Source organism: Pseudocercospora fijiensis (assembly GCF_000340215.1).
Source record: "Pseudocercospora fijiensis CIRAD86 unplaced genomic scaffold MYCFIscaffold_1, whole genome shotgun sequence".
Lineage (NCBI taxonomy): Eukaryota > Fungi > Ascomycota > Dothideomycetes > Mycosphaerellales > Mycosphaerellaceae > Pseudocercospora > Pseudocercospora fijiensis.
Genome location: NW_006921532.1, coordinates 2835781 through 2860623, shown reverse-complemented (window position 1 = coordinate 2860623; position 24843 = coordinate 2835781). Strand labels below are relative to the sequence as shown.

General features: G+C 50.4%; 7 protein-coding genes across 7 annotated transcripts; 4 read left to right on the top strand and 3 right to left on the bottom strand.

The window, feature by feature from the left end:
- Positions 1–5296: 5296 nt before the first annotated feature.
- Positions 5297–9084, bottom strand: MYCFIDRAFT_148392 (uncharacterized protein; the record flags this gene model as incomplete). The annotated part of the gene is made up of 1 exon (XM_007922906.1): positions 5297–9084. One exon carries the CDS (start codon positions 9082–9084, stop codon positions 5605–5607), a length of 3480 nt encoding a protein of 1159 aa, XP_007921097.1. The 3' UTR covers positions 5297–5604.
- Positions 9085–9320: 236 nt separating this feature from the next.
- MYCFIDRAFT_75613 (uncharacterized protein) lies at positions 9321–9683 on the top strand (the record flags this gene model as incomplete). The annotated part of the gene is made up of 1 exon (XM_007922204.1): positions 9321–9683. The coding sequence occupies one exon, from the start codon at positions 9321–9323 to the stop codon at positions 9681–9683; it is 363 nt and encodes a 120-aa protein (XP_007920395.1).
- Positions 9684–9877: 194 nt separating this feature from the next.
- MYCFIDRAFT_169535 (uncharacterized protein) lies at positions 9878–13110 on the top strand (the record flags this gene model as incomplete). The annotated part of the gene is made up of 15 exons (XM_007922905.1): positions 9878–10025; positions 10059–10138; positions 10172–10244; positions 10271–10480; positions 10509–11216; positions 11259–11270; positions 11306–11741; positions 11779–11871; positions 11901–12014; positions 12057–12391; positions 12420–12500; positions 12528–12567; positions 12634–12701; positions 12736–12762; positions 12797–13110. 15 exons carry the CDS (start codon positions 9878–9880, stop codon positions 13108–13110), a joined length of 2739 nt encoding a protein of 912 aa, XP_007921096.1.
- A 1738-nt stretch (positions 13111–14848) lies between these two features.
- MYCFIDRAFT_75611 (uncharacterized protein) lies at positions 14849–15776 on the bottom strand (the record flags this gene model as incomplete). The annotated part of the gene is made up of 2 exons (XM_007922203.1): positions 14849–15511; positions 15570–15776. The coding sequence occupies 2 exons, from the start codon at positions 15774–15776 to the stop codon at positions 14849–14851; spliced, it is 870 nt and encodes a 289-aa protein (XP_007920394.1).
- Positions 15777–17407: 1631 nt separating this feature from the next.
- On the top strand, positions 17408–21563 carry MYCFIDRAFT_48071 (uncharacterized protein). The gene is made up of 2 exons (XM_007921819.1): positions 17408–17812; positions 18132–21563. The coding sequence occupies exons 1-2, from the start codon at positions 17785–17787 to the stop codon at positions 20507–20509; spliced, it is 2406 nt and encodes an 801-aa protein (XP_007920010.1). The 5' UTR covers positions 17408–17784; the 3' UTR covers positions 20510–21563.
- MYCFIDRAFT_205792 (uncharacterized protein) lies at positions 20630–21563 on the bottom strand (the record flags this gene model as incomplete). Its single annotated transcript, XM_007922904.1, has 3 exons — positions 20818–21563; positions 20709–20777; positions 20630–20671 (listed from the first exon to the last, which is right to left on the bottom strand). The coding sequence occupies exons 1-3, from the start codon at positions 21157–21159 to the stop codon at positions 20630–20632; spliced, it is 453 nt and encodes a 150-aa protein (XP_007921095.1). The 5' UTR covers positions 21160–21563.
- Positions 21564–21624: 61 nt separating this feature from the next.
- On the top strand, positions 21625–24601 carry MYCFIDRAFT_184674 (uncharacterized protein; the record flags this gene model as incomplete). The annotated part of the gene is made up of 2 exons (XM_007922903.1): positions 21625–21666; positions 22196–24601. 2 exons carry the CDS (start codon positions 21625–21627, stop codon positions 24599–24601), a joined length of 2448 nt encoding a protein of 815 aa, XP_007921094.1.
- Positions 24602–24843: the final 242 nt, after the last annotated feature.

The window sequence follows — 24843 nt, the reverse complement described above, 5'->3', positions numbered from 1 at the left end:
GCTAAGGTCTAAAAGTAGGAAAGCCGGAGCTCTAAAGACATATTCTATCTGCAAAGAGCATAGGCTTAATAGTATAGGCTATATAAAGAAGACCTACGTACGACGAAGGACCGACGAGTATCCTATCGTCGACAAACGTAAACGGAAGCAGAAAGGCAAATAACCTAAACGTCGGCAGACTAACTACGAAGGTAGGCTATATATTATCGAGTCGGACTAGAGTAGCGATAGCAGCGATAAAGAAGAAGAAGAAGAAGAAGAAGACGACGACACCGATCGCGTAGGTAAACTATCGAGTAGTAACAAGAGCGATAGGGACAGTATCCGATATAAAATATCGCGGCTGTCTAGTTTCGAGCAATCTGTTATATATAATAGAGTAGGATTCTACGTATAGCGGCACCGAAAGGAAGTTAATATAAGCAATGCTAACCGCTAGGCGCGTAAGGAACTTAGATAAGATGCTAGCGCGGATAAAGAGTACTTCTTAGACGACGATACAATGTTTACAAGACGTGCACTAAAGCAGTTTAAGGCTATAACCGCTCGGGAGATAGAGGCGTACCGCGATCGCTTTATAGCTAAAGCCCTCTAGTAAGCCGAATCTAGTGTCTCTATTAGTAAAGGTATACCTCCGATATAGGCCGATATAGACAGAGCGACGGCCAAAGCGAATAAACGCTAGAAAAGGCTTAACTAAGCGGCCGCTACAAAGGCCCGTAAGTCTACTAGCAAGCAATTCGACAAAGTCCGTCGGTAGAGCGAACAAGCGGCGACTACGTTAGCACGGGAGATAGTAGAGTCTAGTATAGCACGATCGGGTGTTAGCTAGATAGCTACTACCTAGTAGAGGTCGGTCGCTATAATAGACAAGTTCTATACTACTACTAGGAAGAAGCTAACTAGATACTTAACGGTCCGCTAGTAGAATACTACGAAGAAGCGAAAGGCAGATATATCTAGTAGAAGTCTAGCTAAACGGATAAAGACATCTGCTACGACTCGCGTAGCAATAGTATAGCAATAACAAAAGAATACTACTATCTAAGCAGCCCCTCGAAGTCGGAGATGTTATTATATAGTCGAGGATGCTAGCAAGGCAATTACGGACAACGAGCGGAGACTCGGCTTTACTATAGAGGATAAGTTTACTAGGCTAACGTAGGTAGAGAAGAAAGCAGGCGTTACGTAGCAATAGAAGGCCGAAGCTAATAAACTACTAATTAAGAAGGAACTAGCTAAGAGGCTATAAGAAGATGCTAATACAGATACAAAGATAGCCAAGTCGGAGGCTAGAATATAAGCCCGCAAAGAAGCCCGCCTCGCTAAAGAACGAATATCCGTAGGAGAACGAACCTCTATAGAAGAACGCCGGGCTTAAGAAGAGGAAGAGGAAGAAGAGCGAATCTATAATTAAACGATAGCAGACTAGGTAGCGAACTTAGTATAGCGGCGACTCGACTTACCGAGCGTAAGTATTAGATTATAGCTAGAGTACTTTATTATAGCCTATATATCCGGGAAGGCAAAGTCGGTATAAGGACAGAAATACGGTACGCGTATCGTTAAGAAGACTACGATAGAAGAGTTCTCGTATCTATATAACGATATAATACGTAAAGACGTCGCTCTACTAGTCTATATAGAGAGGATCCGGAGAGGGTTAATCTCGATCTAAGTTAACCTAAATAGTAGTATAGTATTAAGCTAGCTTGCGGTTCTCGGTTGTTTTCCTAACGTAGGCCGTACGGTTATATAGGTACGGAATATCTAATACAAGGCAGAATCTAGTTACTAATCTATCGAGCCGACCGAGGACGAGGAAGCATTATTGTTTCAAAGAGCATTTACCGACATAATAGTAGGGCCTCTTCGCGCGAACTCCGACGATATATATAAATTATATAAGCTAGACGAATAGGACATGTACTCGAAGGTAGGCAATATCGAGGAGGTATATAGCAATATCTATAAGTTTATAGGTCGTCTTAGTGTTAGGATAACTAGCGTATATAAGCAATATCCTATATAGCTACCCTCGACCGACACCTAAACTATACGCACTAAGCGGCGACAATGTATTACAAAGGACGCCTATAGCTTCCTATATAAGGAATAGGAAGGGCAGGCTACACAACTCGCGCTTACTACCGAGATAAATATCTTCCTTACTAACGACGAATACCGCGGTACTGCCCTCTTTAGCGATAAGGCATGTCTAGAAGAGCGGTTTTAGCGAACCGATATTCGGACTGTCGCGAAGACAGCTAGCGTAGATATAGGAGTTCGAGGAGGGAATAGTTAAAGGGCTACTAGCGTAGTATCGCTTAGGCAATAGTAACGACGTATACGGAATTTCTGTATCCGTAGTAAGTATACTATAAATATAGAAATACCTACGTATATCGTCGGCATTAACCTCGGATAGCGAGTAGCTAGATTACGGGTAGCCGTTTGCCGAGATTAAGATAACTACCTAGCATAATAACTGCTAGTCTAAGCGGTAGCGGCATCGAATTAATAGCTACGGGTCTAGGAATACAAGCCGAGCGTTACCGTCCTACGGATATAGAAATTCGCTATTAGTTAAGAGATGCGGGCACTAGCGGGTATATAGCTTACTAAATACAGAAATTCAAACGAATAGGCCTAGCTTAGATATACAATAATACCGCGTATAATAACTAACCGTAGCAAAAGACGTAAATACTATTGCATTATAAAAGGAATAGAGTTACGAGGATCGGCAGCAACGGCGGCTAGCGCTAAATAGTAAACAAATGAACTTTCATTTAAAACAGCGTAGCAGCGCTACTATAATATGCTATAAGGTCTTACGACCTCGTCTTTCGACGAGGCAGCCTCGAGAACCTATAACTAGCTAGACTAAGACAGTAAGAAACAAGCAAAGAACCGAACGCTAGCTACCTAAGCCTAAGCCTAAGACTAAAGAGCAAAGAAACAAACAAAGAACCTAGCGCTTAATTATTATTATTATTATTATCCTTATTATTATTATCCTTATTATTATTATCCTCGCTATCTGACGATAAACAAGGCGGATCTATATAAGGGTTATTTGCCCAAATGCAATAGGCACACTTGCGATGCTTGCCGAAGGTATCGGTAGCGTACTCGCGGCACTTAACGCCCGACCGAACATACTTAAGACATAGCCGGCGGCGAGTACGGCCGGCGATCTCTATAATGCGGCCGATATGCGACTAGATCTTCTAGCGGCCTTTTATTACTAAGACGTTGTTAGTACGAGTATAATACATATACTAATTTTAATATACAAAGCTACTTACCCTCCGATACCGACTACTATTAATCGACCGCTATTAGGCAGCGAAGTACTACGACATTCTTACTAGCTTTCGCTAGACGGCCGCGTTTCTTACTAGTGCTAGTACTAGCGCTAGCGCTAGCGCGGTCGGCTAGGGTCTTGCCCGGGAAAATTAGTACCTCGCGAGGCGCGATAATCGGTACGAATAGGGCGGAAGTTAGAGCGGTAGTAGCAGGCGGAGGGGTAGTAGCGGGCGGAGGAGCAGTAGAGATAATAGACGCAGCCTTATTATTATCGTCGTCGTCGTCGTCGTCGATACTATATACAGATGTTAGCTCTATATTTATAATAATGCTTAGATAGTTAATTAATTAAATATATATAGGAGCGTCCTCGCTACTAGAAGGCGGTACGACATAGTCGTCGTTCTACCTATAGATCGAGGTTAGAATACTAAACTCTAAGCTAGACAATCGACATAAGGAATAATAAACTTATAGGACTAGTTCGTCGTTACTACTAGCGTTAACTATTATTTAGTCGCTACGTAAACTATTAGTATACCTAAGCTCTACGAATAATCTGCTTAGACTATACTCTTCTTGCTACTGCTACTGCTACTACTACTACTGCTATCGGCGCTAACGTAGGAGCAGGAGCGTAGTACGGAACTAAGTAGAATTAGCGGAGCGGCGAGCGGTAGCGGCGGTAGCTAAATGCGCGGCAGCGCGACGACTAGAATAGAGCAATTAGGATACCTTCTAGACTCGCTAATATTGCTACTAGTAAACTTATAGGACGGCGCGGCAGCTAGTACGGCGGCGATAGGCGTCGGAGCTCTAAAGGCATATTAGTACATTGCTTTCCTACTTGCAATAATAGGGAATTAATTATACCTAGCTAAAGAAAGGGTAACTAGCACTAGTCGGGGAGAAGAAGGGGCCGCCTATTGTTGCTTTCTATACCGTTAACGTAATTCTTATGTTTAAGGTAGTATTATAGACGAGGGTAAGAGAGTAGGTGCGATATCTAGTAGAAGGAAGGAAGAAGAGGACGAAGATAGAAACGAGAGAAAGATATATAGCAGTAAAAGCCTTCTAGCTACTGTTCTATTGTTTAAGTAAGAGTAAGAGTTAGGGTAGGGCTTGCGCTTAGATTAGGCACTCGTAATTAGCTCTAGGCTGTACCGAAGTAAGGCTACTTAAGTGAAGTGTTTTTAGAATTTCTATATCTACTAGCAGCTACTACGAATATAGAAATTGTTGCTCTGCTTAGGCGAGCTAAGTTACCCTACGGACAATAGTTCGATATAAATTCTACCTAGATATAACTAAAGTTATCCTTACCGACTAACCGACTAATAATAGCAGAATAAAAGATTATAGGGTAGCAAGTCGATTAAGTTTTACTATAATATAATAGTAAAGGCAGGCATAGGGTTTAACGATATAGAATTAGTTACATTTCTATATTCGTAGGCGCTTACTATAGATACAGAAATGCGACTCGATATAGTATAGATAGATATATAGCTTTAAATAGCAACGACTGCCGCTATACCTAAGATAGATAAGTAGAAGGTTATAGAAGACGCTGAACAGGCCGCCTGTAATTGCTGCTACCAATCCTAATGCTGTTTGCCTTTACGCAGTATGTTTCCATTTATGTACGCTTGTCCTATAAATATAGAAATTGATATAGTAGTAGAGCAGAGCGGATTCCTATAGTAGTAAATACTGTACCAATAATTTACCATCCGAGTAGTTCCACTGCCAATGTGTCCTATCCGAGTAAGGGTTTTCCCATTTGTGTAATTACCATGCCAATGTGTCCCATTTGAGTATTTACCCGTTTTTGGAAGGTTGGAAGTGGAGAAGGGCCCTGCGTCGAGACCTTGTCTACGCTCTGTTGGCCATGCACATGGTTGATTTCTGGCAGTTGCATAGTGTCGGCGCTATCTCGCTGTAAGATGTCACCAGTATGAACGAGCTTGGAGATGCAGATTTTGGACAAATGTCTGTGCATTGAGTATCGTCTTCTACTCATTCGTATCCTCATCTACAGCGAAGCTCGGCGGGCAAATTGGTTTTGCGTCTTAACATATCTCTGGACAACAGCTCTGAGCAATGCACAACCCGAGAATACGCCACGGCTTGACAATCCGCGAGATCTCGCCTTGTGATCCTAGGTCGGTCATAGGACCTAGCAGTGTTCAGCCCAGCGCCGCCATTTGTGTACGCATGATCTTCAGAGCCTTTCTCTCAAGGCGGCGACTCTTCTTTTGCAGTAGCAGAGACTGACTGCATGCATCGCGTCTACGCCGTGGTATTCTCGAAGAAGAACGTCGGCTGACCAGGAATTGCGTTCTCCGCCGACTGAGGTAGTTCGGCTCTCTGCTCGCCAACATTGACACCAGCTGAGCCGCCGGCGACCTTACCCTTCTTCGTCTCGAGGTCTACGGCAATGAGCTCAACGACAGCGCACTTCTGAACAGTCTGCTTGAGACCGGGAACCATCTCCTGTAGGACTGTAACCTCATCAAATGCAAGTTTGCGCTCGAAGACAGTGTTTGGGTTCACACCAGTCTCCAAGTTCTTCTTCAGCTGCTGCACAAAAGGCATGGCACGCTTGCTCTCTGCCTTTGGTATGCTCTTGGACACAGCGCCGACATCAAGTTTCATGTCGGAAAAGTTCTTGCGCACGATCTCAATGACACCGTCCTGCCAGGATGGGTATGCTGTCGCGTAGAAGATGGAGAGCTTCTTGTCCTTCTTCGGGTCGTATGAAGTCTGCTTGCCCTTTTGCATCTTCTTGAGCTGCTGGCCTTCGGCACTTGTGATATTGCTCTGCGTCGATCGAACATAGTCTCGAGCGGCTGTGAGGTGAGGCTGCTGGTCGGGTACTTTGGGGAAGAGAGCATTCTGGACGGTATCCGGCTTCTTCAGGACTTCCAGCCAGATGTGTTCCGACCAGTGAGGGGCAACAACTGTAATCATCAAGGCTTGCAGTTCGACATAGCGCTTGACTAAGTCATGGTGCATGCCAATACCTGCTGCCTTGGTGGCCTCTCGATAAAAATCACGAGCGCCAATGAAGTCGTAGAAGCCGCTCTTCAGAGCAGCCTTGTAGTTGGTGGCATCATACTGAGCCTCTGTCTCACGAACCAAGCCATTCAACTCGTTCTCAAACAGCTCATCCCACAGCATCTTCTCGCCAGTGCGCTGGACAGCATCATTTGTTTTATGTCGCTCATCCTTGATGACTTGTGTGTAGATCTCGCCATTTTTGAGCGGACGAGCATCTCCAACGACGCCTTCGCACCACTGCCGAAGCTCGAACAAGCGGAGAATATTGGCGTTGGCCACGGTCTCATCGAAGTTAGCATCTTCGATAGTATCACCAGCATCGGCAAGTGCGACACGCGTGGCGTCAGCACCAAACTTGGCTGTCGCATCGTACAGAGTGAGGAAATTGCCGGTGGATTTCGACATCTTCTCGCCGTTGAGCAGCAAGTGGCCGTTGACCCGAATGGCGCGGGGCCAATATTCCGGCTTGAACAAAGCGACATGCACGTACAGGAAGAACGTCAAGTGGTTTTGAATCAAGTCTTTACCGGAGACACGCAAGTCAAGAGGGTACCAGTACTCGAACTCGCGTCGCATGCGTTGCAGAGTCCCCTCTGGTATGGTGCATCCTTGTGGTACTGTCTCGGTTCGGCAGAAAAGCCAGTCCCAGACTTCATCAGTGAGCTGGTCTGGAGACACGTTTGCCGGTCCCTTCTCTTTGCCGAAGATATCCTTATGGAGCAAGTGGGCGATCGTGTAGTACGACATGTAGATTGTCGAATCCGACAAACTCTCGACCAGCTGTGTCTGGTCCCAAGGCAGCTTGGTTCCAAGACCGTAGCCACGAGCGCATGCCCATTGAGCCAACCAGTTCAAGACCTGCTCGAAGGCGTTCTTGGTCTCAGTAGAGAATGTGTTAAGGCCATTGCCGTCCTCGTTCAAGACGTGCTTCAGGACAGCAGGCTGCCATTCGGGATCGCCCGACTTCTCAGGCTCTCCATAGTTCATGAACCATTGGTCCAAGTGGCCAGCAACGCACTCATCTCCGGATCTGCTGATGACCTCACCATCGGGCTCAGCGTATGCAAATGCCTCACCAGCATCAATCAGTTGCTGCCGCACCAGTGGCTTGGCTTCTTCAACGCTCTTGCCCTTGAAGTCGCCATAGATCATGGTGCCCTTGTAGAAGCCCTCCTTGTAGGCTTCAGCTTTGGCCTCAGCCAACTGCTTAGCATCCTTGGGAGAGTTGATCTTCATCTTTTCTACCAGGGCCTTCGCTGTCAGGTTGCCATAGGTAGGGGTTTCAATGATGGGCAGAATGTCCATATCAATCCACTCTTTCTTGATCTTGTAGTATTCGGCTTTCTTTTGCAGGTCCAAGGTGGTGATGTAGTCGTCAGGTGAGTCGGATGGCACACTAGTGACCACACCAGTACCCTTTGTCGGCTTGACGGATTCCATAGGAAGGATGCGCACGCCATCTTTGTGTGCCGACAGTGGCGCATTGACTAGAGTGCCGATGACATCTGATCCCTTCAAGTCAGCGACCTTGGGAAAGACGCCCCATTGAGGGAAGATGCTCTGGAAAGCCATATTTCTCGCAGCACGGTTCGAGACGAAGTAGTATTCCTCGCCCTGCTTCACCTCGAAGATGCCATAGTCGACATTGGGGCCAACGAAACAGCAATTTTGACCATACATTGTCTCCGGTCTCAAGGTCGCTGGCACAAAGTATACGTTTGCACCGTGTGGGATCTTGCCCTCAATCTTGCTCTTCGCGCCATCTGCCCACTCCTTGACGCGCAGCTTGAGCGCTGTATACTCTTGAACACCGACACCCTCACCCTTTGCTCGGTCGTGGTCCATACATGCTTGACGGTCCTTGGGTGAGTAGACGGTGTAGCGCTTGCCGAACTTGATCTTTCCGAGCTCTTTCAGGCGATTCACTTGCCATCTCACAAAGGCATCGTAGTATGGGTTGGCATCGGTCGTGACCATGGATCGTCTCCAGTCAACTCTGCATCCTAGATTGTTCAAGTCTCGCTGCCAGAGTGGAGGAAAGTACTGCAGCCAGTACTGGGGGTCTGAGAACTTGTGGATCTCTCCGATCGGAATGCCCAAGGCCAACATGATTTGGAACTGGTACTTGAGAGCCACATTGACCTTGGCAGCGGCTTTAGATTTCTTGGTGGTGAATTTGGTGATGTCCTCCTTGGTCGTCTCTTGCACGGGTGCTGGCGGAGCAGCATTTGGCTCTGCATTCTCGTCCTTGACTGACTCGACAGTGCAATTCTCAAAGGTTTGGCCAAACATTTCGATCTCGCGAACAAGCTTGTCGGCGCAGGCTTTGATGGGCATACCCGTGCAGTGGAAGCCTTGCGGGTACAGCGCTCTCTTGCCCTGCATGCGCGCCCATCCCACTGCAAACTCGAGCTTACTTGCGGTGAAAGAGTGGCCAGCGTGCGGTGTGCCGTTGACGTATGGGTAGGCCATAGTGACCATGTATTTCGGGTGTTTCTTTCGCAGCTCGGCCGGTGCGATGGCATGGAAGGGCACTTCTTCCAGAGACGGCGCATTCTGCTCGAAGACCTTGCTGTCCTGCCACGCCTTCTGGTATTTCTTTTCGCTTGCTATAAGAGTATCGCGCTTTTCGGTGTTTTCGATCTTCAAAGTGCCTGATGGCTGTTGCTGAGCGGCCAGAGCCTCGTTGGTGGCCTGCACGGCTGCCATGTTTGCGTATGCGTATCGTTGTGGTATGCGCAGGCCGGCCAGGCGCAGGCGGAGGTGTTTGGAAAGGAGCGACGTTTTGACTCTCGCTGGAGTTGGAGTGTGTGGTGGTAGATTTGCTGTGTGACTCAATGGCTCTACTTGGGTTGTGCTGTGTATAAATTTTGGCCGCACAGTTGCGGAGAGCTTCCTGTTCCTGTTGCCCACACTGCCATCTACAACACCAACCACCAACCACCATGTCGTCCTTCTTCGCGGGACTTTTCAAGAGTGCGCCGCAGACTCCACAATTTGCACCGCAATTCCCCTACGCCATCGAGAAGAACCCATACCAATGCAAGCGTACTTGGCCTCCCGACTTTACACAACTATCTGAAAAACATCAGTTCCGGCTTGAGAGACGCTACAGGAGAAGAGCAAAGCTGAAGTGGGCAAGGCCCAATTGGACAAAAGGCGTCAAGCTTGCGCAGTGGGGCAGCATTGTCTTCGTGTGCGTGTACGGAGTGCTGTATATGGATGTCGGAAATGGACAGACACCATTCGATGGAGTGAGTTCGGGCATGAGCAAGGACGTTGCGCACCGCACACTGATATCGATTTAGATAAGGCAGGCCTATAAGGAGCAATTCGCTGGCCATACCGGGGCAAGAGACCATCCTGCAGACGATGCCAGCCCAGCAGCGCGCCGGGCTTCTTGAAAATCGCTCACGAAGCCCATACATCTTGACATAATGTCGCAGAAGCCGTCTCGAAACACTCCGGAATCGCGGAATCGGCAATATTTTGAGCAGTCGTCATGCCTCCTGTACGGGTCACTGGCGCGAGACACAACTATCTTGCCTTGCCTCAATTGAAGCATGACGCTCGCAAAAGCCCACCAGCGAGCTACGGCTTAGCTGGAGAGGCCGCACGCATTTACTGCGCGAAACTTATTATGGCGTATTGTCGCACAGTTTATAGCTTAGGCAGGAGGTGAGGCTGCAATCGAAACTGCGCACCCATGCATGCTTCAGTCGGGCACTGTCAGCCAGTGAAGGCCGCCACATATTCATGGACCGTGGAGATTCTACCAACGACAGCTCGCCTCTAGCTCAATGGAATCAAGTTCAGCATTGAGACAAGCGAGCCTCTCGCAAAGAGGCCGCCTCGCATGCACGCGACGTGTGCTGGCACGCAGCTGCCAAGCCAGCCGCTTCTGCTTGCTTTAAAGCTATGCGCTATATTCTCGACTTTCCCAGCCTAGTTCCAAAGACTGATCTCCAAATCGTCAAGGCCTTTACATTCCAGAATGGATCACACAAGTCGATTCAAGATTCGGGAAATCACGACTTATTCCCACGAAGCAAATCAACACCTGGTCAGCATTCGCAGGCAAGAACCCCAATGGGCAGCGTTAGACGTGCAGCATATCTTTCCGGGCCCGAGAGATGATGGTCCACCACCCGCTGCCGCATTTCGTCTTGTACCATCAGCCCAAGGTCCTTCTCAGTTCGAGATTCCCTTGCAGGTCACATTGACGCTGCAGACCATCACTGGCACCTATTTTATGACCGCCGAAGGCGAATACAGCGATTTTAAGCTGCAAACTCTCCCCTTCCACGTGTCTCAACAGGACCTGGACTCGCAGAAAAGGGTTGCGCAATTCTTTCTCCAGCGCACAGTAGATTCGCCTTTCAGAATCAGTATTGGGCGGTGGCGTCTTTACAGATATCAGGACTCTGGTTGGATTGAAGTCGCCGACTGCGAATCTCCTGCTTTCGATGCTTACTTTTTCCTCGGAGGCGCAGCCTTAACTATATTGAATGCCTACATGCGATCAGACCTTCACATCCTCGAACTGGTGAACAGAACTATTCCTTACTACCACCATATCAATGGCAGAGCTTGGTATCAAGTTGAGCAGACTGTCCTGGAAAACATTATGCAAAGACTGTGGGGAATGAGCTCCGATTTGATCAAATACGATACAATTCGTGGAGCGAGTTCTTATCTGGATGTCGCGTTCGATTCTAAATTTATGTTCAAACTTGGCGAATTTCTCGCGAAGTTGGCGAACCGACTGAATTGCTTCGATCTGGCTTCGCTGATATACGTTGCGCTCAAATCCCTTGGCACCCGACCAGGCGCGCGCAATAGTGGTTACGTTAATGTAAGTGGTTCGATACTGCCTACATGAGATGATGATGATCGTTGAACCTACGCTTGCGCAAATGCGTCTGCTCAGATGCTAATCGCCTTCCGCAGGTATTCGACGTTGGAGTATTTAAAGTGCAAGGATGGGGCCAAGTTCGATCGGGTGCGCTCTTCGGCTATGGCAGCTCTTTCGAGTCGCCAAGCAACAATCCCTTCTACAATAATGATCAATTTGAAGGGATCCCTCAGCCTTGGCTTATGCCGTCGAATGATCCAAATCGCGGAGGTTTCAGTCAGCACTGCTTCACAGTCTTGAACTATTCTTCCAGGCCCAAAGTCCTTGATATCTGCCACATTCCTCAACAACTGGGCACGAAACTGATAGCAGCACATGATGGCAGTCTCACACTGCCGAGAGGATGGCCTTTAGATCTACAGACGTACCTTGATTCGAGAGATGAAGGCGCGCCCAGGAAGACGAGGAATGATTTGGAAGGTAAGCCTTACTTTCCATTGCATGCTCTGTTGTGCGAACGCTGAATTATTACAGTTGTCCCTGTCGAGTACATTCATGTCAACTTTTATCCTGGGATATGGATCGAGCCCGACCGGATATATGCCGATTGAGCATATGGGTTGTCATTGGGTGGTAGGGTAGTGTGACTATTGCGGAGAGGCCGCACGAGCGAATGTGAAGACATCGACTTTCGATATCGCGACCTCACTCACGATCGCAGCATTTGCTCTCTGGCATGGCGCTCTTTCCTTCTGGCTGATTTAGTACTAGAGACCTCAGTTGCGTGACTAATATCGAATTCAGCTCTATCTGCTATGGATATAAGTCACTCTCATCTCTTATCTCTCAGCTCAACTGGATCTAGATGTAACTGTACGTCTAAGCGGCCTGCCCACGGAGGGCTTGAACAACTCGGCCCACTTCACTTTAGACCCTATCTCGAACTCATCTCACGCCCAGGATATTGCAACTTCACCCAGGAGACCCTAGCACTATTCTCGACCTGCGAAAAGCGGTCAAAGACTCAAAAACTGGTGGGCCATCGAGCAGTCTCACCTGAATCCTTTTCGTGGAAGACCATCTCACGTACTGGCTTCGGGTTCTCTCTCAGCACCCCAGCAATATCCGCTGTCCCAGAGAAACCGTTTCAATGCTTCAATCGTTCCCTGTCGTCTTCATGCCACGGCAGATCGTCTGTTCCCATTCCGGCAACATTTGCATGGAACGGCCAACATCGATAGCGAGGGAGGGTGTATAGCGTGGTGTACTGGTCGATGAATGCATTGAATGCCTTAAGAAGAACGTCCGCCTGCTCCTCATGGACGTGTGGTGGGCAAGTGTTTACTCTAGTCGACTGAGATGCTCTTCGAGCTGTCTAATCTGCCTACATGACTGCTCGTCAGCACTCAAGTCCGGGCAATACATCAAGCTCATTTCCTGAACCTCATCTTGGTTCTTTTTCTGGACGCGAGTGCAGAGCAGACTCGCGAAGGGTGCTCTCGTAGGAGCAGCTAATACATACATACGCTCAGGTATGCCTTCGTACCGCCGTTTTGATGGAAACAGAGTTACAAAATTTGCTCTCTCAGGAAGAATCGAGCGGTACCACGTATGTTGCTCTCAGGAAAGTACCCTACGCATGCGTGCACGCAGATTCGCTGATAAGATCTCAATACGATTCCTCTGATGGAAGTCGCGAACGAGCAAACGGGGACCTCATCCATCTGAAACTAGGCCATCTCGGTGGACGGTCATATTACATCTCATCCTATCTCCAACTTCAGCTCCACACTTCTAGTATTCAGCAAGGAAGCATGTACCTGGATTCGCACCTACCTCATGTAACTCAATTCAGCCTCAAAGTCGCAGCTCTCACCTGACAGCTCTCGAGCAAGAATTCTTCTCCAAATTACTGGTGTCGAACTCAGAGGCCTTCGTTGCTAGATGCCGGATGGGGCAAATACTCGAGATGCAATTCGCGTGAGCCAATATACCTCACTGTAGCAGCTCCCAGCTGACGACTCTCGAGCAGACGGTCCCCCCAGGCTGCTAAGGTCCAACCTGGGAAGCGCTGTTACCAATCTTTGTGCGGAAAAGACACTGGGAGCGCCACTCGTGTGAGCTCTCAAGCCTAAAAATTTATAGCTTACCTGAACCCTCTCTGGCAACTCGCTCTAGCAGAAAGACCTAGATCCAACCGGAAGACCTCTGATCCCGGATTTTGCGTGGGGATGATACACAAAACCTGGTCTACGTGAGCCCTAGAAGCTCGAAACGTCACTACTCACTTTGAGCCCCCGGAGCAGATCGCTCTCAAGGAATTGCCTAGATCCATCTACATGGGCTTAATGCCACATTTCTGCGCCGAAGCAGTACTACCCAAATCACTCGTGCGAGTACCTGCCAGGTAGGCCTTGGATCTACACCTCTCACCTGTTGCCTCTCTCGCACAATGTAGGCATATAGAAGGACCTAGATTCGACCGTAGGACCTCTCGTAGCACTCGGTGGAAGGAGATAGCGCTTGGAACCTTTCCTTGCGTGAATCTCTTACCCTGGGCATCACATCTCTCACTAGGAGCTTCTTCGAGACGGCGATTACCCTACGATGATCCAGATCCGATCTCGAGGGCTAGATACCTCTTTGCGTAGAAGCAGTCTTCCCCACACTACGTTAGGTAAGGACTCAAGCCCGCAAAACGCGCCACTAATTCAGTGTTTCTCTCGAGCAGATATTCCCCTTCACAGGAACCAGATACCAAGGCGAGTCTTTTGGTCTCGTCTTAGACGCAGAGATGAAGCTAGAGACTACACTTAGGTAAGCCCCTATAACTAGTTAACGTCTCTCTTACTTAGTGCTTCTCCGAATAACGCACTATCTTAAAATCTACCGGATACGTACACGAGACCTTAAACTCAACTTTAGAATAGAAGCAGAACGCGTTCTAGTAAATTCTCTAAGCCCGCGAGTTATTACCTTACCTAGTGCTTCTCTATCCGATCGTCTCCCTTAGCTAAGTATATATTCCCTCTTAGAAGCCTCTATTAATTACGAGATTCTCGCATACTAACGTAAGTCCTCGAACGGCCTTACTCTATTCTTCTCTAGAAAATTCGGCGCTATATCCCTCCCTGAATTTCCTCCGGAAACCTCGAAATCGATCAACACACTAAAACGAACCTCGAAAGTGTTACGCGTACGTGAGTCCTCGAATGACTTTCCTCTGCTCTTCTCTCGAAAAACTCGACACTATATCTATACCCAAATTTCCCCCGGGAACCCTCGAACCCGACCGAACCTCGAAAAGATGCTGCGTTTGTGTGAGGCACCGAACAGTCTCACTCTATACCTCTCTATCAAACCCGACGCTACACCTACACCTGAATTTCCTCCGGGAACCCTCGAAACCGACTAGCACACAGAAACGAAGCTCGAAAAACATGCAAATTTGTGTGAGCTAGAATATCGAAGTCATCACCTCACGTCACAAAAAAAAAAAAAGAAAAGAAAAGTCTCCGCTCCAAAATTTCAAAACTTCATATCTCATCCTGCTTGCTACCCGAACGCCTTGGTATCGTAATTTTACAAAGAAAGGCAGCAAAAAGAAAAGAGAGAAAACTACTTCTGCTCCTCCCAAAGCTCGTCAAGCTGCTCCATGAGCTCGTCTCCAATCAACTCCTTTCCAACCTCATCCGAAACCTCAAGTTCCTCGACCCGATGCGAGCGAAGGAGGATTTCGTTCTCGTCTGGGATTGGGTAGTGGAAGTTCTCGAGCATTTGCTGGGGGACGAAGCTTCTCTGCTGCCAGTTGACGGTTCCGTTGCCTGGGACACGGGGGTGAGGGAGGAAACGGCCGTGGAGGACATCGGTGGAGATGCGTTCGTCTCCTTCGTATTTCTGCTCGTGAGGCTCCGGCCAGTCTGCTGCGGGGGTGGTGCGGGTAAGATTGTGGTGCGGGGTGAAGACGGTTGGGAGGGCGAGGACGGAAGACAGGTTGTTTCCCCAGGCTTCGTAGCGCTCGTTGAAGGCTGTGTTGGTGGCAGGGGGATCGTGGAGGTGACCTGCCTCGATGCGGTCGCGGGCGATCCGGCGGTTGCGGGCGTCGAGGAGACGGTTCATTGAGGCACGATCGCGCGCGATGAAAGTGCGGTGCGTGTTGATGTCGTAGTCTTGTGGCCAGACGTCGGAGCGCGGGCAGAAGTTGGCGCGGTGCCGATTGAGATGGGCTTGTTGCTGGCGTTGGGCTTGGATTGCCTGGTCGGCGACGATGCGAGGAGCGACCTGGATAGGAAAAGGTTAGAGAATCCAGATGAAGAAACGAAGGTGGAAGGGGACGTACCCATTTGCTGCTCTGCGTGTGAGACACCGGGCGTGGTCCGGTCAGTCCTGGTGGCGGCTGCGGTGGTTGCGGTGCAGTCTGTTGCTGCTGCTGGCCTCCATGGCCTCCACGACCTCCTGGGCCCATAGTACCTCCACCGCGCTGTGCGCCATGTCCGCCGCGGCCTCCACGAGCTGCACCTCTACGAGAAGAAGAACGACCGCCCATGATGATGTTTCAGAAAATGAAATCCCAAATCGAAAGGTTCCTGTTGTCGATACGCACGGCTATGGCGTGCTGACTGGCAAGATGCTGAAGATAACGAATGCTGAATCGTAAAGTATGGTATGTGGTCGCTCAGCTTGTCTGAGGACGTATCTGAACACAGAATGTAAGCAAAATCCATCCTGGACATGACGAAGACGCCCAAGTCCAAAAAGAAATGGCAAGCAGGCAGAAGGCTGGCGATGGCGATGGCATGGTTGGCGTGTCGAATGTCCCGATCATCCAGAAAAAAAAAACAAGGTCGCAGAACGCAGCTAGAAAGATGAATGTAAGCAGAAACAGAGAGTAGAATTGGACCTACCTCGACGTCGAGAAAGCTGACTTTGCCAAATGTAGGCAGAGAAGCAGACGTCGTCAGAGGGGAGCTCGTTTTCGGAGCTGCGCAAGCACAATACGGAAAAGGAAATGGTAGGCTTGGAGGCGTCAATGCTGCAGAGAGGCGACGTGCAAGACTTGAGTCGGATGACTTGTGCCACTTCAATCCGGGCGGATCGAGCACTTTCAAAGGTGGAAGTTGTTTGTTGATGTCGAGCTTGCTGGATATCGAGGCAGTTGGTGTACTGCGGTCGTTGCTGCGCCGCAGGATGCTAATGTTGGCCGGAGAGGAATGAGTGTTCTTGTGTGAGCGCATTAAGCTGAGCTCTTCAATAGCAAGGCCAGAACAGGCAGATAGATGTCGTGGTAGTGGATGTAGTGGTGGCGCTGGTGTCCCAGTCTTGCGAGCGGGCAGTGAGCGCGCGATGGGGTTGGTGTCGGTGGCGGATGTCGGGTGTGGTGGATGGTTTTGGAAGGTGTGTCGGCGAAGGTTGTCTGTCGGTGGTTGTTGTGGTGTGGAAGAAAAGAAGCAGTCTTTTGTAGGTGTGCGCAGGCATCCGGAAGGGCACGTGCTGCATGTGACCAGGCTGAAGTGAGGATTCAGCTGAATTGCGTAGTGCGCACAATAGCACCAACAAGGCGGTGTGATGTCGGTTTAGGCGGAAATGAGGCTTCATTGGCACGAAGTGAAGCGATTTCCGCCGCTTCTGAAGCAGTCACGACCGCTCAATGGCATATCAGGCAGCAATTCAGGCGGCGACAAGTCAATGTAGCTGTCACAAGATGCAGTGGAGCAGGTGATGCATTCCGTGTTCATGCAATGATAATGACACGCTTGTGAAAGCTGGGGAGTTTTCGGTGGTAGGCACGATGGTGTTGAAAGCGGCTGCTGTGGTCGAGTTTCTTTGTAGAGCTTCCAACGGAGGTCAGTTGGGTCCAAGCACTGCACACTCCGAGGCCGACGACTATCGAGACAGTTACGCGTGAAAGCGGGAGCCTCGAGCGAGGTGAATGGAAAAGCTCTCATCGAGTAATGTTTTGCTTCTGAAAGACATTGGAGAGGAAGCTTCCTCGTTCGCTATGTCCTGGTGACAGGAGGCACCCGGCAAGGTGATTCAGGCCTATACGTCATGCCAAGTGGGCAGAAGTGAGGTGGGGTGGCTTGACTAGCGCCAGGCCGGCCACGCGACGACGTTTAAAAGACGTTTCGCGCTCGCAACTCCAGAAGGTGCTGGTCGCCTCCTCTGCCACTGCCTTTCATCCTGCGCTGCTGCGCCTTCACAGAGGAGGCCGGGCGACGATATGAGCCCACCTTGCTTGCGGTCTCGCGCCACGCACTGAGACCGCCGCCTGCGAAGGCCGACGACCATTTCGCTCAAAAAAAAAAAAAACATCTGCTGGCTCTGATCAGAAGACAGAATCACATCGAGAGCCAGTCCGGGAAATGCGTCGCCGCTCTTCGCAGAGTTCGGTCATTGCTCCAGCGACCGCTGCCACCGCTCCGTCGACTGCAGAACGAGGCTCGTGCCATGCCGAGCGCTTCCATAATTGGATTTCGCGACAATGAAATGGCCATTCACTGAACCGCCATTGTGAAGGCCATGCTGTGTTCCAGACAAAGCTGTTCAATGCACGCATGACCGTTTCATTCCCCGGAAATCATGGTACGTCAAGCCTCTTCAACCTTTATTGTCGCCCCCATTGTTGCCCCAAGCCTCTCTGCTTCAACCAACACCAGCAACCACACGGCGACATGAACTTCCATGCTACAATTTCACTTCTGCAAAAAGCACTGCCTTTTCAATTCACTATTGTAACCAAAGTTAATCGCACGCGCGACCTACCTCACAACGCCTGGCGCGTCAATCATCTTCACTAAACATTCTTCACCACCGCACCACCCCTTCCCTTTCCTTCTTCACCGCCCGCCCATCCCTTACACTCGTGCCGCCGACACCGCAAAATACTGAGACGCATCGACAGGCCTTCCCGACTTTCAGTGTTTAGCCACCAGCATGCCACCCTCAGAGAGCCAACAGCAATTCCCAAATCCTGCGCCTCCGTCTCTTTCCGCTGGCGATCATGAGTCGCGCGACTACTACGCTGCCCAGGACGTATCACGACCTCCGCAACAAAACCATCCTTACCTGACACCCTATCTCGGTCTTCGAGCGAGACTCTCGCAGACCTGGATTAATCGCTGGACCATTCTTCTTTTACTTGTACTAGTCCGGACAATCATTGCCATTGCAAGTGTGCACGACAATTTGGTGGTGGCGAGAAGGCAAGCATTGAGTGCTTGTACTTCTGTGGAAAATGTGGGCTCAGCAATGGCAAGCATGCCTCACTACATGAGCCAAGGCGTTAACGAGCTTACCGCGCAGAGCATCGAAAAGGCAATCAACGGTCTGATGCAGATGCTCATCCTGGCCTTGACTGCTGTCGAGGAGATTGTCGTCTTCGTCATCAATTTGCTGACTCAGACCTATCTTTGTCTGATTACCCTCGCCGTTAGCGGCAGTCTACACGTCGCTGTTTCTGTGGCCGAAGACGTTGGTGATTTCCTCAACTCGACTGCGAAAGATGTCGGCAAAGGTCTGGGCGATGTCGCTTCAGACTTTCAAGATGCCATGAATGGCTTCCTCTCTGGCCTCAATGACATCGGAAGCATCTTGACTGGAAAGGACAAGAACTCTCCCAAGCTGGACCTGAGCAGCGAGATCGACAAGCTCAACACCCTTCAATTGCCCAGTGGCTACGATCAAGGCCTCCGGAACCTCAACAAGTCTATTCCTACGTTCGCGCAGGTCAACAATCTGACGCAAACAGCAATCAGGTTCCCCTTCGAGGAGGTCAAGAAGTTACTCAACGAGAGCTTGCCGCGCTACACCATGAATCACTCCATGTTTCCAGTACCTGCGAAAGAGCAGCTCACGTTCTGCTCTGACAATGACGGCGTCAATGACTTCTTTGACGACCTTATTGCGATCAAGAACATGGCGAAGAAGGTCTTTTTGGGCGTCATCATCACTGCCGCGGTCTTGGTCATGGCCCCGATGGCATGGCGAGAGCACAGACGGTGGAAAATGATGCAGGAGCGTGCGCACCTGGTCCAGGACAATGCACGTGACCCACTGGATGTTGTGTACATCGTTTCACGACCGTACACATCAGGGGTAGGGCTCTGGTTCGCCCAGAGATTCTCCTCGGCCCGCCGTCGAGATGCCGTTCGATGGGCCATCGCCTACGCTACTACAGTACCGGCACTTTTCGTGCTGTCACTGGCCATCGCTGGTCTCCTGAGCTGTCTTTGTCAATATATCCTGCTCAAATCGCTTGAGAAAGAAGTTCCAGCTCTCGAGAATCAGATCATCGGCTTCTCTGACAAAGTTGTCAACTCGCTCAACAACGCAAGTGAGCAATGGGCTATCGGCACCAACAACGTCATCAATGACACGAACACTAACATCAATGATGATGTCTTCGGCTGGGTCAATATCACCACAGGCGCTGTCAACAACACGCTGAATGTATTTGTTGACGAGATGATGGGTGCCCTCAACGACACCTTCGGTGGCACTATTCTATACGATCCGATCGTAGAAGTTCTCAACTGCTTAGTGCTGCTCAAGATTGAGGGCATCCAGAGAGGACTGAACTGGGTGAGCGAACATGCTCATATCGACATTCCGATGCTTCGCAACGATACATTCTCGCTTGGCACAGCTTCGAAGCTGTCCGGCTCATCGGAAAACCTCGTGGCGACTGGACCTGATGGTGCCGCTGCCGATGCGATCAGCGATGCTGTCAATCACGTTATCTCCGCCCTTGCCAATGGTATTCGTCAAGAAGCCATCATCTCATCTTGCGTCTTGCTGATATGGGTGATCATTGCTCTCATTGCTATCTTCAGAGCATTGTACATGCTTTGGAGAGGTGCCGGAGTTGGCACGCACGATGGCTCGGTTCCGAAAGGTCGCCTGTCATCCTCAGAAGAGAAGTTTGAACTTCGTGAGGTGCCCACCTACGAGCAGGCGACCGGAATCGCCCACACAGGAGACCATTCTGGTAACAAGTACAATGGCCAGTCGTACACTCTCACTCCGGCGCCACTTCCGACCTTCGAAGTCAATAGTGCAACGTCGCCCGTCATGCATACCGGCTTCAGTCCTCCTACCGAGAAGACCGGCACAGTCAACGGTCGAAACGCAAGCATACGCCGACAAACCCACATTCGCGTTTCCAGCCACGGAGCCTACGCCATCACTTCACCAGCGTCGCCACCTCAACCAAATCCATTCCTTAGTACAAGCGAATCCAAGGATCCCAGGCAGAATCCATTCGCCGACCCTGTCCATTGACCCACTGTCATGAGTTGGCGTCAATCACGCACCTGACCTTTTCATCTCCCATCGTCGACTGGGAGAGTTCTGAGTCATCCGCATGATCATATGGACAGGTCTGTGACTGCCGACGAGACTTTAAATATGCTCAGACCGAGATGAGTATCCGGTCTCTGTTATCTTGCAGCACCCTGTTGCTGCGATACAGGCGCATCACGCAGCACCCGTGCTGGTATTTGCGCAAATTGCGACTTCTTTTATTGCGTTCTTGAGTTGTGCGCTGCCCCTGTGGCAGCGGTGTCGAAACCCTTTCCTTCTCTCCTCACCATGATCCGGACGACGTCAAGATACCCAAGTGCTGGACGAACTTGACGTCTCCTGCGATCTGGTCGCATGAGAGAGACTTGAGAAAGAGTTGCATTTCCTTTGGTTAGTCGCCCTCGTCGCGCCATCCATCCCGCCCCTATACTCCATTCCTCCAATTTCCGTGTCGATACCGTCGCCTCTGGCCTCCGCTGGTCGATGAACCTGGTACTTTCGGCGACATTATCTGTTGAGGCTTGGCCCAGGTAAAACCACATCCGAACGATGCAGAGTTCCGACCACGTGGGAGGTGTCGCGAAGATGCACTTTACGATTGTTGGCAGAATGGAGCAAGGGCCGGACATGTGTTGTCAAGCTTTAGGTGCTTGACAAGAGTAGCTTTGCCGATCCTAGGAGAGGGAGCTGCTTGCGTATGGTCGCTCACTCGCCCTACCTCAGTTCAGACCTTCCTTGCTGCTATGCGCAGGACTGTTTGTCTAGAACGAGGTACTGGTTGCTGACAGGTAACGAGCGTTCCATGAGATTTCGAGGGAGACGGCATGATGTGCGGTTGTTCATTTGGCATCCCTGTCCTCTGGACACGGGGTTGGTTCATCCTGCTGGGTTCGTCCTTGTGCGAGACCGTGGGAGTCTGATGCTCGTTTCTGTGTGTAGAAAGCTGGCGCTGGGCTGTACATGGAGCGATGGCAGGACGTTTGGAGGAGACAGATGGCTGTACCGGACATAGCTGACAAGAACCTACTCCTCCAAATTCTTGAGTTTTGAATGCCTCACGTATTGACGCAGTAGAGGGTGCACTGCCATTGAAAATGGACGATGTCCCTCAAGCAGGTGTTGGTATCATTTTTCCCGTGTGCCATTTAAAGTTCGTTCTTCAAGGAACTCCGCGCAAGGAAGTTCCTTGCTTGCACACGAGCCGCTTCAGGGTCCAGCCGAACGCCACGCCACTTCGCGTTCCTTTCCTTGGCGCAGGACGCAGTGGCAGTGGCAGTGTGCGCCTCAGACGGAACACTCCTTATTATTCGCACTTCTCGGACATCACATCACGACAACACCCTCTCCCACCGCCGACGACCACTTGGACGTGGAACTGCATGGCTATTCTATCGGGCACATCCATTAGCGCGTGACGCTTCCGCGAGATGCCGGTCAGATTATAGCATCCAACATCACATTATTCATTCGCGCTACGCCAGTATGAGCAATGCACCGTCGTTGCGGCCTCCGCCCCGACCAACTTCACCGAGCGCGCAGCGATCACAGTCTTCCCTTTCGCAGGCTTCATTGCGCAGCGAATCCAGTCTTTCAAATGCCTCCCTTGAATCAGGCCACACCAGCACGCACACGCAGCCGGCATTGAAGCGTTCGCCATATGTCCAGCCGCCGCCGCCGCCGCCAACGAGACCTTCTACCGCTGGAGGAATCACACCATCTCAGAGCACGACCACGCTCCAAGGACTTCAAGGCCTTCCGCGGCATGCGGCGCGCGGCTCTGTAGATGGAACCCTAAGCACTGTCACTCCAATGCCGGGCCAGCACATTGGCCATCGCGCACGGCAGCACAGTCAAGGCTTCTTCGAACCTTCACTGCCTCATGCAACGGCGAATCACAATGGCCTTACTGCATCGCAGATCGCGGCTCAGGCCGCTATGCACCACATCTCACCACCACCTAGCAATTTTGGAGAACGGAAACGCTCATGTCCTGGCTTAGCACCTATCAATACTTCACGTCCTGCTGGCTACCGACGGCCAAGCCATGACCATAGTCCACAGGGCCACTTGGCATCAGCTGGACCGCTGGCATATAGCAATGGCACAGTAGGTGGCAGCAGATTAGCGGCGACGACTGCCGCGAATGCCGCCTTTCCAAATGGCAGAAGCCCGCTTCCCTCGCCAGGTCTTCCGCCTCCGACGCACAATATTGCGCTCGGTCCACCTCCTGACAAGGAGCCCAAGACAAAGTCTTCCAAGATCAAGCTTTTCAAGCCTAAGAACATCAATCTCAGCAAAGAAAAAGATGGCAAAATTGCCCCGAGTGTGCCTTCACCTGGCAAAACGCCTTCCACCGCCACTTTTCTGCGTAGTGGCTTCCCAAATGCGTCAACCACAAGTCTGGTGGATCCCAGCTCCAACAGTAGCTCGCTCTATTCTTCAGCTAATGCTTCGACATCGACTCTGGTTCCTAACATATCCGAGAAGGACAAGGAGAAACGACATCATTTTCTGTCCCGACAGAAGCACAAAATACGAGATGAGCCGAATCAGCTGCCTCTGTCATCGGCGCATTCGAATTCTCAGGCAACTAACCCTGACAAACCCCAGCCCTTGTATTCCTTCACACCAGATTCCCCAAGCATAGGCCCGTTCGCCAAGTCCATGTCGGGGTTTGATCTCAGACATGGTGGTCGAGCGCTACGAGAAAAGAAGAAAGAGGAGAAGGCAGCTGCGGCTGCCGCCAAACTTGATCTCACTCCAATCGTCTCAAACACCTCAGCTACGGGAGCTGAATCGTTCCTGGGACCTCCAACCAGCTATGAAGGAAATTTTGCCGGACCACCTTCTGGTACCACAAGTGTCTTTTCGTTCCCCTCGGAAAGCACACAACCTGTCACTGCGCAGGCTTTTAGCAACATTGGTGCCCAGATGGGACTTCCGGGAATCGGGCCTGATGATGCGTGGCCGTTATTGAAGGCGCGGCTGCTGAATCTCTTCTCTGGCGAAAGTCTGAGAACGCCGATCGAAGACTTCAATGCTTTGGTCAGTGTGCACGTCCGTCGCTGCATTCAGCGAAGGTCACCAATAGTTCTCGTTGAGGATGTAAGGGAGCTGCTACAGACTGGGTTTAGCTCTCTTGCCCAAACACTACGAGGTGTCCCCGATGACAGACTTGTGACACACCTGGTCGAGATGTGGACTGGGGTATATGGTGCCATTCTGCCTTTCCTCCAGGCTGTCTTCCTTCCTCTCGAGCTCGAATTTAAAGGTCGAGGTAACCTTATGAGCGCGCGAGAAGCTCAAGAGTTCTGGGGCGTAATCCCCGAAGCACTCAAATCCGACGATCGACCCTCCTCAGCAGGCGGCACAAGCAAGCCACCAAATCTTCACGACGAGCTAGAGATTCGTCGCATAACCCTCATCACTTTCCGCGATCAAGTTATCCTCCCCAAGCACGAAAGCCTTATGAACATCTTCAGTCGGCTATCATTAGAGAACATCAATGCCGGCGGCATATCACCAGACATGAGCAGCTTTCCCAGCGGCAAAGGTGGTCGCGAGCATGCCCGCAGCGAACCTGCAACCACAGGCGCCGAACGTCCCGGCACAGCAGGAAGTCTCAGTCCTCGACTAGCCAGTTTCAATTCCCAAACCTCCACGCTTCTAGACGCAGCAAGCACATCAGGTTCCGGTGGCGCCTTATCTCTCGCATCCCGAAGTCGAGCCACGTCGAATACCTCCGCAGGCTCTTTTGGAACCAGCATGCCACATCTCAACTCCCCACTAGGCCCAGGATCCTTCTCCGCCACATCTCAACCGGCTCCTCCGCCTCAGCCTCCAGCGACCGTGTCAATGGATCCCGCGAAAGTCACCGAGACCGTCGCGAGAATGTTGCAATGTCTGTATGTTGTGGCCAGTTGTCAAACGGGCGATTTGCCGCAAGGGAATGTTGAACGCTTGGTTGGCGCTTTGAAGTACAATTGGCTTGGACGAGGCAGGACAGGGAGGGATAGACGGGGTTGGGTACCTAAGAGAGCGGCTGGAAGAGTTGGACTTGTTGGTGCGTGAGATTGAGAAGAAACTTGGGATAGATGTCCTTTCTGGATGAAGAAAACTTCTTTTTTGTTTGGTCTTTTGATGATTTATATGATGACTTGGACATGGAGGAAGGAAAAAAACTGGAGTGAGAGGATGGATTCATGTATTCATTGCCTTGCCTGATACCCGGAGCACCAATAGAAATGAAAGAAAAAAGGACTCTAATTCCACTCCAAAGATTTCTCTCTCAAGTCAGTCCAGAACATATTTAT